The sequence below is a fragment of the Zootermopsis nevadensis genome, unplaced genomic scaffold (genome assembly GCF_977971745.1).
Source record: "Zootermopsis nevadensis isolate Lab colony 2312 unplaced genomic scaffold, Znev_1.0 Znev_ptg000024l, whole genome shotgun sequence".
Classification (NCBI taxonomy): domain Eukaryota; kingdom Metazoa; phylum Arthropoda; class Insecta; order Blattodea; family Termopsidae; genus Zootermopsis; species Zootermopsis nevadensis.
In genome coordinates this window covers 14,725,574-14,740,650 of record NW_028259156.1, presented here as the reverse complement: position 1 = coordinate 14,740,650, position 15,077 = coordinate 14,725,574, and the positions used below count along the sequence as shown (strand labels likewise).

Sequence of the window (15,077 nt, the reverse complement as noted above, 5' to 3'; positions counted from 1 at the left end):
AATTTCTAAGACGATTTCTCGTATCATTCTCATTCTTATGAAACTGCACAATGAGAGGGTTCACAACTCACACTCTTCAACAAATATTATTAATGTCATCAAAGTGAGGAAGAGGAGATGAACACAGAAAATAGACAAGGTAAAGAGATGACAATCTGATGGAAATTTAAGTCTGAAAACCTGAAGGGCACTTGGAAACACGATAATGGTGTTTGGGTTCCATGTAAGGTAATTCTTAACTAGTCAAGTACCTATCAATTCCATTACATTTATACCACATGATACACACTTTCCAGAAGATACTTTCTTACCCTTAGTTTTGGTAGCTGGCAACCAAACTTCTTCATACTTATCACCGAATAGCTGCTCTCAAATTAACAAGTTTACATTTCATTGTATGGAAGAACTCGAGCTGAAACCCATTTTACTTTCACGTTTCCGGACAAAAACAAACTTGTAATCTAATTATACAGACCTAAACTGAACCCAAAATTATGGATCAGACCTCTCCGCTAACAAAACTGGATATGTGTGCAGTAAGTTGACTGATCACTTACAAAGTTCGTTCTTTTGTTACAGACTTTTATTCAGAGGAGACAGTGAACAATCAAGGCCTGGAATGTTTACGATTTCTGAATGAAGTCATCTCCGATTTTGATGCTGTATGTAAACAAAAGTCATATCTTCTTAAAATCACTAAAAATAATATAAATGCCATACTTATAACATAATTAAAGTAACTAAATTATACTTAATTTTACGAGGATTCACATCTGTATTCCTACTGTGTACATGACTCTTTCAACTAATCAGTACTCAAAAGTATCTCTGTTGAGGTGGTTTGTACTCCTGCTTCGTATACAGAGTATCTCTTATTTTGTTCTAAGCCCTGACTACAGTAAAAGCAGCGACTTATGCCTGCCCAGATTAGCCCATTTTTTCCCCTTGTGTGTTACAGTTACTGGAACTACCTCAGTTTCAGGATATAATCAAGATTAAAACCATAGGGTCTACATACATGGCTGCAAGTGGACTCAACCCATCTCGACAGGTCAAGGTAAACATTCAAATCTGGAATGCATTCATTTTGCATTCTGGCATATTTCCTCTAACACATAATACTTGTTGATCTTCGATGGTGTTCATATTTATTTATTTATTTCTGATTGTTGAAAGATACACTGCAGATCGTATAGAGTCAAGTGATAAAACGACTAATGAATTAAGAATTAAACAGTTGTAGAAGGAACAATATATGGGAGAAGGCCAGTGGGAAGACCTAAAGGTAGATGGCTGGATGCAGTGACGACTGACTCCAGAAATCTCCTTGGAACAGCAGCTTGGAGAAGGATAGCGTTGGATAGAGAGAATTGGAGGAAGAAGATAGAGGAGGCTAGGGCTCGATTTTGGGCTGTTACGCCATGGTAGTAGTAGTAGAAGGATGTAATCATGAACTAATTTGGTACTATCCTGGCATTTTCTGGAAAGCAATTTTAAAAAAGAACTAGAGAAATCTCAGTTAGTATAGCTCCTCTCCAATCTGAGATTTGAACCCGTAACCTCCTGAATACCCTTAATAATGAGAAACGCTTAAATATTCTTGTCTCCTCCTGTTTCAGCCTGATGATCCCATAAAAGTTCGTTGGTCTCATCTTGCACTCCTAGTGGAATTTGCTCTGGAACTCAAGAAGGCACTCCAAGGCATAAATGAGCAGAGCTTCAACCATTTCGTGCTCAAAATGGGTTAGAATGAAGATTAGTTTTAATTTTAACCTCATAGCCTCATTTTTACGCCCAACTTCTAGGATTTTTAAAAACACAATAAAATATCAAGCCAGCAGTCACTAAGCTCTCAAAATACGACACTCATGTAGCTCACATAAGAAATTCTAAAATACTACATTGAACACTAGACTGAAATCATGAATCAAGGAAGAAGACAGGTATGATGTTTATATCCGACAATAAAAGGAAATTGTTGCAAAATTTATGAAATATAACCTCTTTTTTCTAGATATTTTGTTGCTAATGAATATTTATTATTATTAAGTGTTCTGTCTGACGACAGTCCATTGCTCTGACCAAAAAGAGCTCTCCAGTTGTCCCTATTCTCGGCTTCTCGTTTTAACTCCTGGAACGTCATCTTCTTTCCTTGTTTAAGATCGTCGGTTAGCTGTATCAATCTTTTTCCTAGTCCTCTCTTTCCTTCAACCTGCCTTCGGTGATATCACTCAGTAATCCATTCCTTCTCATAATATGTCCCAGCCAGTTAGCTTTCCTTCGTGTAATCGCCTGCAGAAGTGAACGATAACGTACTAGCCGTACAATGTAATTAACTTTGTTTCAGGAATAAACCATGGACCAATCACAGCCGGTGTGATCGGTGCACGAAAACCACACTACGATATCTGGGGCAACTCTGTCAATGTAGCATCACGAATGGAAAGCACCGGGAAGGCAGGATGCATACAGGTCCATACCATTACACTTCTCTATTCTCTTACCTACTTTGAATTACGCTGAAGTGGGAAAAATATTATTTTATATAAATAATATCATTACCAAATGGAATGTAATGTACATACAACAATCCGGTCCTCTCCTCAAATTTAATATTTCTTCCACCTCATTATGATTTACCTAAATTCATTCAAGATATACCATAGTTAAAACTCAAACACAAATTCTTAAATCAGTTCATTTCCCTTTGTAAATAAGATTCAAGCAGCGAGTTATTGTGTTATGAACTTCTTTTACACGGTGGTCTAAATAACTTATTAGTCCAATCTCCCTCTCTTATTTCTAGCCAAGTGAATTTGTGCCATGGTTAGTCACAACTAATTAAGCGACGATCTACCGAACGTGGCCGTTTCAAAAATGTAAAATAATTGGAAGCTTGCTGGGCCCATAACCCAGAGGTCCGTGGATCGTAACCACGCTCTGCTACCATCTTCTATGTGCTCAAAACAAATAGTGAACAAAGCCGAAACTACAATTTCCATATAATAATTCATTCACCGTCGATACACAAACTTAAAATGTTGTTAAAATTTACTTAAAATTACATAAAATTACAACATTTTTTAGAATTAGATCTTGATACATTTCACATTTGACGACATGTTTCGGTGTATTACACCATCATCAGGTCAATCAATTTAAAAACTGTTTTAAAAGCTGTTGTACATCCTGCTCCGCGTATATTGATACGTTTGACTGTTTTGATTTCTTCTTTTTATGCTTGGATGTTTATATCGGGTTGTAAGTGATGCGTTGTACGTCCGATATTATGGGGCTGTAGATTCCAAGCATAAAAAGAAGAAATCAAAACAGTCAAACGTATCAATATACGCGGAGCAGGATGTACAACAGCTTTTAAAACAGTTTTTAAATTGATTGACCTGATGATGGTGTAATACACCGAAACATGTCGTCAAATGTGAAATGTATCAAGATCTAATTCTAAAAAATGTTGTAATTTTATGTAATTTTAAGTAAATTTTAACAACATTTTAAGTTTGTGTATCGACGGTGAATGAATTATTATATTGATTAAACACAAACATGACGCAGTTAAGATATAAATTACAATTTCCATGTAGTATGTGAGGCGAAAGCCTGCATAGAAGTGGTCTTCAAAGTTGCAGGGGAACAGTCCCAAACAGTGGACTCAATGTTACATTTTAGAGTACAGAAACGTTTATTAAAGAAATGCATCAAACAGTGAATCGTAAATGTATTCTATGTCTCCAGGTAACTGATGAAACTACTGAAATTCTCAAGCATTTTGGATACATTTTTGAACAGCGTGGATTGGTCTCAGTGAAGGGAAAAGGACAGCTTATGACGTACTATCTCATTGGTAAAGGATCTAATCCGGAATCAACCTTAAGGAGCAAAGAAGAAACCAAAAATAACCCTGAAACTAACCTGAAATTAAATGAAGACTTCAAAATCAATCTCGAAACAAATGAAGATTTTTCTAACAGCCCAGAACATGAAATTATTCCAGTACAACACAGTTCTGGAGGTAACCTGAACTGGGTGGAAGAATCTGAACAGCGGAACCCCGGACACAACCTAGACCTGTCTGATGATCCCAAACACCAGCTGTCGTCTGAAGACACATCACCGCTAATACTAAGTTCCACTGCTGTCATCTCTGGGTCAGGTGAAACGCATCTACTACAGAAATCAGACGTAGATGACTGAAAAGTTGTTAGTTACTTTAAAAGAAAGTTATGTAGCAGTGGCGCTGATGCATACAGGGTAAATAAACTACAGAAATTTTCAACCCAGTAATTTTTGGGATAACAGAGTTTCAACTAAAAGACACCACCTTATAAATGTGAATTAAGAGGACGCATTTATCTATGTTTCCTTGGGCGACAATCGTGTGGGACCATGTTAAGCTAAGGAACATATTTGTAACAATAAATATATATTTATGGGAGAATTCTGGTGAAATAAATATGTGCAAAGGCCTCCTCTGTGTCAACATGAAAAACATTTCACAGAAAAACATAAATAGAAAATTCTTTCTTTAGCATTAAAATTATTAATTTATGAAATGTGAACACGCACGTTTCTTGGTAGTATCTTGAAAATATGAAAGTGGTACAGTTTGTCATAACGAGAGGAGGTTTCGTTTCAACTGTGGGTTTTCAAAGCAATGCGTTTTTAATTTATTGTAGTCGTAGATTCAGCGACTGTTACTAGATGTACAGTGAAATGCAGAAGCCTATAAGCCTAAAAATCGTGTAAATAACTGGAACAATCTGTTACGTCATAGTAAATGTTTTGAAGTGTTAAAAATAATGTATATGTAAATCCACTGTGCTTTGATCACTTATCTGTTAGGCCTATAAATCGGTTGAGAAATGAATGTGAGTGAAGCCCATTGACAGAACAGAGATTATACAATTGATAAGAGGAAATGAGGTCTTCAGCGTCAATGATCAGTACATCTGATCTGAATCATTATTAGTGCTAAACCCACGTGATGCAGGGAAAATTACACTTCAGGAATATATCCATTATCTAATATAAAGTTGTACTTTCTGGTATGAATTTTTGTAATTTATTTTCTTCCAAGCAATGGTGATGAAATTTTACAGTAAAATACAGATTCTAAATTTCTTCTTTTACTAAACTATGTCCTGCTATGAAGCACGTATGCCACGTTCAGTATCATACTATAAAGTCTACTAGCAAATAAAATAAATGTTAGTATGAATTCAATAATTTTAAATTTAATTACAGTTTTCAGGAGGTTCAACAAAATAAATGCCATTCATTTATCTGTATATTACAATTTTTTTAAAAAAATATTTAATTATCAAGTTAAATATGTTTGTAATTCTTATACCGAAGATATGTAAAAAAAGAGTAAGCAATGTATGGTCTGTGACAGAACAATTATTATACAACAAAAGTTTTCACAAGAATTTAAATGCAATTTCAAAATTTCTTTAAGATCTTACGTGCAGCATTTGCATCCTTCCTGACACGAAATTCTCTAATAAATAACCTCTAAATTAATTTCTTAAATTGAAAGCAATGCTACGGTTCTGTAGAATATGATGTAGTACATAATGCATTTAAAATACTAGAACAGACCTAAGAATTTAGTTTTATGTTCAGTAATTTGTTGAGTATATAAATGGACCTGAACCCTTTTGCCGCAGGCATGTCCCGAATAGAAGTCTGTGTTCTCCGACTTCAACAAATACGACATTACTGTACATTGTGAACATAGATAAATGATATGTAAAAATGTCTGTTAAGGTAGTGAATGTTTTGTATATAACTGTACTGCTGTTAGAGCATGTGAATGTCTAGAAGTGTAGGACAGGCACGTGTGTAGAGAGATGTTCACTCTATAAATATCTGCGGATAACATTGAGCAGGTTATTTTCAAACCGAAAAATGTGAAGGAGAGTTTTTGGTCATTTGATTAAAATTTATATATTCCTAATTCAGAGAATCTCCAAGACATAAACATACTACAAGTAAATTTATAAATATTTTAATTCATAACAGTATGGAAATTACGGTACTTGTGGGTTATCGGAACACATCGCTTTAAAAATAGGTTAGGTTAGGTTAAGTTAGTTCTCATTTATCCACACACATTAACCTAACCTAACCTAACCCATCCCAACCTAACTTAACTTAACCTAACATAACCTAACCTAACCTAACCCAACCCAACCTAACATAACCTAACCTATTCTTAAAGAGATGTATCCCGATAACCCACAAGTACCGAAATGACTTTGGATGTATTTTGTTAATAATGGCGGACGGCACTGAGAAGCAATAAAACGAATGTCATCAAATTAAAATACTGCAACTTACCTGACAGAAAGTTTGCATTTTGTAAATATGCCAAATATTCTTCAATTTCTAATGGAAATTACTGAAGATTAACGAATTATAATTTTAATATACATTCACATTATCAAACAATTTTTAATAATGAGAAAAATACGCTTTCACCTTAAATAATTCTGAACCTAAAAATCTCTTCTTCACATGCCTTTCACATCACGAACAGGTGTGGATACAGTGTAAGTTTGTATGATTTCATGTAATAAAACAATCTGGGTCCCAAACAAAAATAAAGTAATAAAATATTCTTGCATGTAAATCTGAATTAAATTTAAACTTGTGAAACGATTACTAGCTTACAAAACCAAACGAGTGACGACGCAAATATCACTTGCAATACTGATGCAAAAAATAATCCGGAAGACAACTGTAATTCAGAGTACAGGAATGTGAAGTCAATATTCTAAACAATGCAACAAACAAATAAAACATTGTACTTAAAACAATAATTGAAAAAGTGATGGCACATGTATTAAGCTTTACTTCATGTTCTAAATTTGTCCACGTCTGAAATACGACACACCCTACTACAGTAAGAACGAGTACAACCAAAATATTTTCTGTAAGATAAAGAGTTGAATGACTGATAACAAATACAGATCTTTACTGTATGCTGAACTAACACGGTGTTTCATCTTATTTAATAAAAAACAACAACAAACAGTTAACTCCTGATTATCCTGGCTAATGACGGACAGAAAACGTCATTAAACTGCAGTGAAGGTAACAGGCCTTGGTTCAATTCCACTAGTTCAAAAAGTAAATCCTCGGTGTACAATAACTTAAAATAGAGTTCTATGTAATTTATAGCACTGCAAACAACACATATTAAGTACTGTAATTATAACTGCTTACCACTTGTACATATAACAGACTTATCTGTTCTTGAATTATTTAATTACGTTCTTGCAACTATACTGACTATGAGAATAAGGCTTGTGGTAAAAAGGACATCATCTAACCACTTGATACTATTTTGAATTACTGTAGCAGAACCATTCGTAAACGGAACATTGGATTTATTGATTCAATAATCATAGCGAGATGTTTCCCTTACTTACAGTCATCGCCCTGATGACGGAGGCAGTATAACCTCTGAAACGTCGGTTAACATCGACCAGACTACACAGCGCAACAACCCAGAAGACAGAAAGCTTCATCGCCCTGATGATGGAGGCAGTATGACTTCTGAAACGTCGGTTAACATCGACCAGACTACACAGCGCAACAACCCAGAAGACAGAAATCTTCATACTCATCACCCTGATGACGGAGGCAGTATAACCTCTGAAACGTCGGTTAACATCGACCAGACTACACAGCGCAACAACCCAGAAGACAGAAATCTTCATCGCCCTGATGATGGAGGCAGTATGACTTCTGAAACGTTGGTTAACATCGACCAGACTACACAGCGCAACAACCCAGAAGACAGAAAGCTTCATAAAAGTTCCTTGCTGGATTACGATCTTGTTTTCTTCTTTTAAGAATATGTAATGTCGTGGGACTAGGCTATATTAATGTATCGTCTTTATTTCATTAATGGAAGTTATCATTAGAATGCCTAGTGCAGCTGGGTCACTATATCGTACTCCCTTTTGCACAATTAAAACTTCCTTATATAGCTGCATCGGTTATCAAATCAAACTACGAGCTGAGTTTTATGCAAGGTTATTAGCTCTGAAACAAATCATCCTACTTTTAACAAAATTATTCACTGCGTTGAAAAGATATGCACCAAATACTTAATCAACTAAACTCCTGGAAAGAAGAAAAGGTAATATCTTTCACTGTACCTGTAATGTAGAATCTCCATGTTGTATTTCAGTATGGTCCTAGCGAAGAGAAATTTTTCGAGATATCCATTCTTTGATGCGAAACCTTACTTCACCCACAATAACACTAAATACCTTGCGTTATTACAATTTATAATTTAGAACTTCTTACATATTCTACACGTTAGTTCTAAGTATAAAGTATCATAAATCACTTCACACTTCGGCACACAAAGCACATGGCATACCTTTCTTTTACAACTAGGGTTGCAGATCACGTGGTGTCACGAACGGATGGCCTTCGTTTCATTGGATTAAACGGCCATCGTGCGTGAATCAGCCTTCTCAACTTACGACACGTGCAAAGAAACAGTAGAAAGCATTCTCATTCACCTGCCATCTATTAGAGATGTTTGAAAACTATCTCTAGTTGATACCAGTAGAACGATTTTTAAAGACTGATGTGTCAGTTGATGGGATACTTTGCTTCATTATTCTCTGCGTGTTTGTACGAACAAATGCACTTAGGAAGTTTCAGACGTCTTTATATTTGTATATGGTAAAACAGAAACATTTCTCTCAAAATGTGATTTCACACCATGAAAAATCTGCATCTACTCTTACAACAGTTGTAAACAGAAAAAATACATATATACACATATATAAATTATCTTCTTATTCCACCAAATTTGCTTTAACATAAATGGAACTTTAAAAAAAAAGCACTAAACAGTCTCTCTGATGCAACAAACTCCATAATCAGCAGGACAGATGGGAGGGTCCATGGTAGGTGGTAAAACGATCTGTAAAATTTCAATTGGGAAGATGTAGAAATAGGATGTAGTAACCTATTTTAAGGAACCATCACGAAATTTGCCTAAATCTGTTAATTTCTCTCTCCGAAACTAATGAACAGATTTTGATTAAATTTGGTATCGGGAAACTATATTTAGTTGTCTTGTTACACTACACATTTAATTCTATTAATAAAATAAAAAATTGAACTCCCCTGATAAGATTTTTATCATATCAACGTCAGCAATGTATGTAAAGAAACCGTATTTGGGAAATACGTGTAGACCTCTTAGAAAGTGGAGTTATCTTTAAACTCTTTCCAAGTTTGTTACTGAATCTTATAACTTCATTTACCTGTCACCTCCGGAAAAATTTCAGCAGCGTTTTACTGAAGGTCATGTAGAAATTGAATCACAGAAATGCTACTGAGGGTGGCCGAGTATCTAGTGACCTTAACTCCAAATCATCATCAGCAATTAGCATGATAACGGCGCACATGCGTACTTTGGGCAGTCAAAAAATTCGTATCATTTCCGAAATTCTTAAGTAAAACATGGTAACAGTGAGTGATGGCACAATCATTTAAAACTACGTACTCTAATTCTCTTCATGTAAATACCGTGATTATTTGAATAACAACACCGTTTCAACTTCAAAGGCTGTGAAATGCCGAATAATATGGGGTAATGATCATAAATGGTGAAGTGGTCGTGGCATATTTGAAAGTACTATACCGGAATTCGTGTGCAAAACCTAAGGAAAATCAGAAAACAAGTCAGGATAACCAATAATCATGGTGAGATTACAACAGCGTACCACCCTGATGCGAGCTCTGAACGTTATTGATACTCCATTCTGGTCTTTGTGAACGTCATTTCGACCCTCCATGCCAGCAGTCAGTTCCACGAATAAGAAAATGAAAATAAAACATGTTTAAAGAGAAGAAAGCATCTGGCGCTATGTAAACAGATGAAATGCTCGTTCCATTATCCCTGTAAGTAATAAAAACAAGGCATAAAACGATGAGGAGAAGATACATTTTATCTTTATTGTCAAGGTAATAAAATTGTGTTATACGTTCTGAACGTCTGTAAGTTACTTTATGCAACAACATATAAACATCCAACAGAACACTGTTTTTTTTTAGAATGAAGACACAATTATCGTTATTAATGGTATACAAAAACAATACAGCATAACTTTTCACCAACACATTACAGTGCAATTAGTACATATATCTATTACGTACGTCACAAATACTGTAACCGAGGTTTTTAAATCCAAACTTTTATTTTAAGAAGCGTAAAATGAAGGAAGTAACACATTGGGAAGGTATATTAGTAATAAAAATCTTATCATAATAGGTTAATAATAGCAGTCACTCCACTAAAATATTTCCTTAGTTCTACGTGGCGTTTGCGAAAATATAGCATCTCGTCGGTTGAAGTAATATGCTTCTACATAGGCCATTAAATTTTTATAACTAATAAATCTCCCCAGTTATTCAGCACAATAAATTTTATATGATAAGCAATACGTTTCACGGGAAGACTTACATTCTGGATTGGATAGTTCATAGTTTTACTTCACTAAGACGATGTTTAAGTACGTTATTTCACGTTAAGTAGTTCACACAGTAGTAACACTCTACTAGAAAGTCTGTAAACAGCGACAACTTTAATTACTAATTTAAAAAATGCTGGACCCAATAAGTTGACAACTCAAGGTTACTAATAAAAATTACGTAGGCCTACTGTTAAACAACCTATTTATTGTTGCAAATTATTTAGAAACTGGATCATTTAAGTACTGGAATAAAACATTTTTACATTTATTTTCATAAGACGAACTAAGTAAAATATTAATTAAGCTTTACGTGGTTTTGTAAAACTGTATGTCTTGTTTCTTACTCTGCATAAATAAACCGAACATTAAATATATATAAAACAGGGAAGTAAACAAAGTTCCATAAGAATCGTTGTTCTCATACGTCTTCGTCATTACAACGCAGAAAAATATTAAATGATTAATTATATACAAAAATTAATATAATCTACTTTCTCGCCCGCAAGAAAACATCACGTCTCAACTAACACCACGTCATTTGGAGTTTGAAGTAAAAGTATTTAAAGGGGACATTCAAAGACTTGATGGGCGATGTCCGAGAACAAAAGTTATAATTTATATGACATACACGATACAAAGCAATCTAAATCATTTCCACGACTTTATTTATGCTATATAAATTGATCTCGATCTTGTTTTCATAGTAAATAATTATACAAAAATTTATTAATCTTCCCTTAGCAATGCAATGAACAACTTAACTGAGACCTTTCTCCTGGACCCTAGAAATTATTCACTCTCGGTTGCTTCAGAATGGGCACATATCTGCAAAACACTGTAATACAACATACATTATAACTTTAAAGGAGTTCGACTAATTACAAGATACACCACGTAATTAATTATTACAGCAACGGAAATGTATACAAACGTGTGCCATGTGTTTATTACGCGATGTTAGGTGAGGTTTCGGGATCTCACGGCGGCGAATATGAAGAAGGCTGTCTTGTGGGATGCCGACGTTTCAGAAGAGCTTACTGCCTCCATCGTCAGGATGATAAACACCAGATAACATGGCGCAATATCAGAGAGGAAACTCACCTTTAAATTCACCGCCGTGAGAACCTTAAGTCTTACCAGATGTAAAGTAAAATTGCCAAATTTATCAATGAAACCGACCTCTAAAAAATTCCCTGAAAAGGAAATTGGCAGGTTATTCCGCAATTTTTAGCACAATGTATTTATAAATACAAATATGAATCTTGATTTGACATGAAGATTACCAGAACACTTCCCATAAATAGGTGTTTTTTCTTCTATTGCTGAATGTTTATTTACTGGACTGACGTTGATTTTCTTTTCTTTGTTTTGATATCTTCTTAAAACAGGCATGGCGACGAGCAAAATCTCTCAAGATATTTTCTCGACATCTCTTCTTACGCACATTTAAGAGTGTCACTGTATCTTAACTACGATATTTAAATTAATATTTTAGGTGGGCAACACCCCAAGTAACGTAAAATAAAATACAATAATTCAGTACCGAAATAAAATAATTCCATCACAATTCGCCCTAAACCTTATCAGAGGCGAATTAATGAGAAATTTTTATAGGCCATGGTCTTGCATATTTTAATTTACCATATTTAAAATAGCAACTTCACACTTTCTTCCAAATATGTTTGCTATGATAAATAGCTTGCTGTGACGCGTCTGTGTTTCTGCCAGAAACTAAAGAGTTTCTGATTTAAAACTGATTCCTTCGTGTCGTAATTGATTACTTGGTCACCAATTATTTTGTGTCCAAAAAATAAATAACGTGATAATTTGAGGTCACCAACACGAACTTTTAAATTAAACGGAAGGTTATATACTTTTAGAATATTAAAGTATTTTATAAACGTAGCTGAAGAACAGCGTCATGGTACATGATCAGTTATTTTCAGACACAGCCTATTTAATTTCTATAAACCATTTTTCATTACGTAAAAGCTACACGAACAAGAAAACGGATGTTTCAACATTTTCCGTAGAATGAATTATAAGTAAGTCTTTGGCAAAAGTTTTGCGGTATACTGCATTTAAACTGGATAATTACCTTTTAGTTCAAATACAGCTGAAAATAAATTCTGGCCTGATTTTAATCGATTCACGAAAATTATCACCAGGTACATATATGCAACCCGCACACGAGATATGTAATGCGTAGTTTCGTACCTAATACTGAGGCATTACCGAACCCTGTCGGTCGCGATTGTTATTACCTGGTTCCATAGTGTTTCGCCAGCCACTGAATAAACATCCACACCATTGCACACAACTGCGTCCTGTCGACGAAACGCAATGTTGAGCATAGCACACAGTATTAACGATATACCCACGTCTCTCGCTAGGAGATAACATGGCCTTTTCGTCCAAATAATGAAGTGAAATTAGCAGGCAAAATATCGGCAGACTGATGTCCCCTTACTGGGGACAAGAGTAATCCTCACGTCCGCACAAACTTATACACCACGCCGAAAACGAGAACGCTAACGAGCATGAGCACTAACGCGGTGACCACCTTGGCGAAGGCGTTGAGTCCCGTGTCCGAAGGATCAAGGGGGCTAGAGTTGTGCTGATTGCTCCTACGTCTTTTTCCTGCCAAGCCACGGGCCAGAGCCGGGAAAGCTAGGCTCTGAGTAAACGTCAGTTTATGTAACGACTCAGACAGACTGTAAGGGCCCACACTACCTCGAGCCGCGGCTCTCAGGAGCGCGTATTCCAGGTCTAGGGCGTCCAGTAACGAATACCGCCCGGTCATCGTGGAACTTCTTCGTCGGTCTCGATCCTGTTGGAGCCATGGATCAGAGGTTCTAGAACCCATGGACGCAACCGCCGCTGCAACACTAGTCATTGACGACGTCGTGGACGAGGAACACGACGCTGCAAAGCCTGATGTCACCACGGGGAACTCGTTCACATCCTCCATGGAGGCTTGGTCTGGGGAACTGGGAGCCCTCAGGAGTCGTGCATGATCGGGGTGCAACAGGGCGCTGCTAGGGCGTCGTGCTCCTCCTGACGTTGGCGAAGGGGATGACGTAGGGATGGCAGGTGGCTGGACAACCACAGCGCACTGAATCGCTCCTGGAGATGGACTCACCTGCAACACACCAAACTAAATACGTTCATTTGAAATAAACGAAGATTACTCAGCGATGCATCGTAGAAAGAGAAGTATACTTTGGATTTTACATACAATTTTATTGTTAGTAATTGTTATGAACATGAGAATTTCGCTTAATTTTGTTACAAAATGCTCCTTTACATAGCAGTCTGTATGCGTTGAAAATAGTAATTTTTTTTATAAGGAAAACAATTCTTTTAACAACAGTGCAACATACTAGCAATTATACACAATATTTTATAAAGAAATATTTGTCTGTGTGGCCATTCGATACGTTTCGTATGGTTCTTCCTACGAAAATGAAGTTGAAAAGCGTAGTATTCCCCAGGAAATAAAAAAGCCAATATAAATCCGTTCAACTAAGAAATGACTGATATTTCAGTCTGTTAATATGACGACCAATTCAATATGCTGTGATTGATTTCGATTACGGCCCTGCCACTGAATATTCAAAGGATATATTTCTCGACAACTCTAATATTGAATTTAGACACGTCCTTCAGAATGGAACATGAATTTTTAATGATAAAATAAAAATATGGCGTCATTATGAAAACAAACAGTACAATGCATTTCGGGTTTACACGATAGGTCTATTGAAGCTATTGTAATCACGATTTGAAATTCCGTGCTATCGATCGCATGCCATTTGTCGAAACAAGACAAATGGTGTGAGTGACTTTAGCTCCAACTGGCGTAGCTGAGCTCAACAGTGGCTTCAGAGATACTCCCTTCATCCGTCGCGACACGTCAACTACAAGAGGTGATTCTTTCTGTTCGGAGACTTTAACATAACAAATCCGTAATAAGAATTACGTCGAAAGTAGGCTCCAGGATTCACAAGAGATAGGAATCACAAATTTTTGTGAGCTTTCAAAAATCTATCAAACAAATTTTAGATTTAAAATTCGGATCATTATTGACAAGCTGACAGCAGCTCAGACTGTCAATGAATCCCTCTTCTTTTATAGAAATCAGAGGTCTGCTGATTCAACGACAAGAGACCGCCAATGAAGCACATACAATATTTCCTTATAATGAAATCTATCGTTATGCTCCCATCTAATCCCAGTTCCTCAAAAAGGCGTCTTTCCTTCACGTTTTAAACGTTTTCAACTTCCATATGCTTACTGCAAGCCTCGCCCTCATAATGTCTGAAAGAAAGCTCAACGTATGAAGCTCCCCTATGGTATGTTCATCTTCGTGTTGTTCCCTGTTAGGTCAAAATATTCTACGCAGAACTTAGTTCTCAAACACCCTGTGTTCATTCCCGTCTCCTGTTTAGAAACGTAAGCAATAGAATACACGTAGCTATAATTTTACCTCTTCTAACATATCGATTTATAAGTTAGTCTTTTGTTGGTAAGGCAAGACCATAGTTA

At 35.9% G+C, this 15,077-nt stretch overlaps 3 protein-coding genes across 4 annotated transcripts in view; 1 reads left to right on the top strand and 2 right to left on the bottom strand.

Moving 5' to 3' along the window:
- The window catches only part of Ac3 (Adenylate cyclase 3), a 77,284-nt gene extending 70,269 nt beyond the window's left edge, over positions 1–7,015 (top strand). The window contains exons 16-20 of the mRNA XM_022066341.2: positions 580–662; positions 959–1,057; positions 1,620–1,743; positions 2,348–2,472; positions 3,754–7,015. Coding sequence (XP_021922033.1) covers positions 580–662; positions 959–1,057; positions 1,620–1,743; positions 2,348–2,472; positions 3,754–4,212 — 890 coding nt within the window. The 3' untranslated portion in view covers positions 4,213–7,015. The remainder of the gene's footprint in view (positions 1–579; positions 663–958; positions 1,058–1,619; positions 1,744–2,347; positions 2,473–3,753) is intronic.
- LOC110830924 (alpha-tocopherol transfer protein-like) overlaps positions 1–8,394 on the bottom strand; it is a 182,946-nt gene extending 174,552 nt beyond the window's left edge. Inside the window, exon 1 of the mRNA XM_022066343.2 lies at positions 8,190–8,394. The gene's annotated coding sequence lies outside the window, so the exon portion shown is untranslated. The remainder of the gene's footprint in view (positions 1–8,189) is intronic.
- A 1,596-nt stretch (positions 8,395–9,990) lies between these two features.
- The window catches only part of LOC110830938 (uncharacterized), a 51,190-nt gene continuing 46,103 nt past the window's right edge, over positions 9,991–15,077 (bottom strand). The window contains exon 3 of one of the 2 annotated variants that reach the window (XM_087355333.1): positions 9,991–13,686. In XM_087355333.1, coding sequence (XP_087211459.1) covers positions 13,018–13,686 — 669 coding nt within the window. In that variant the 3' untranslated portion in view covers positions 9,991–13,017. The remainder of the gene's footprint in view (positions 13,687–15,077) is intronic. The other variant, XM_087355334.1, reaches the window with a different exon arrangement.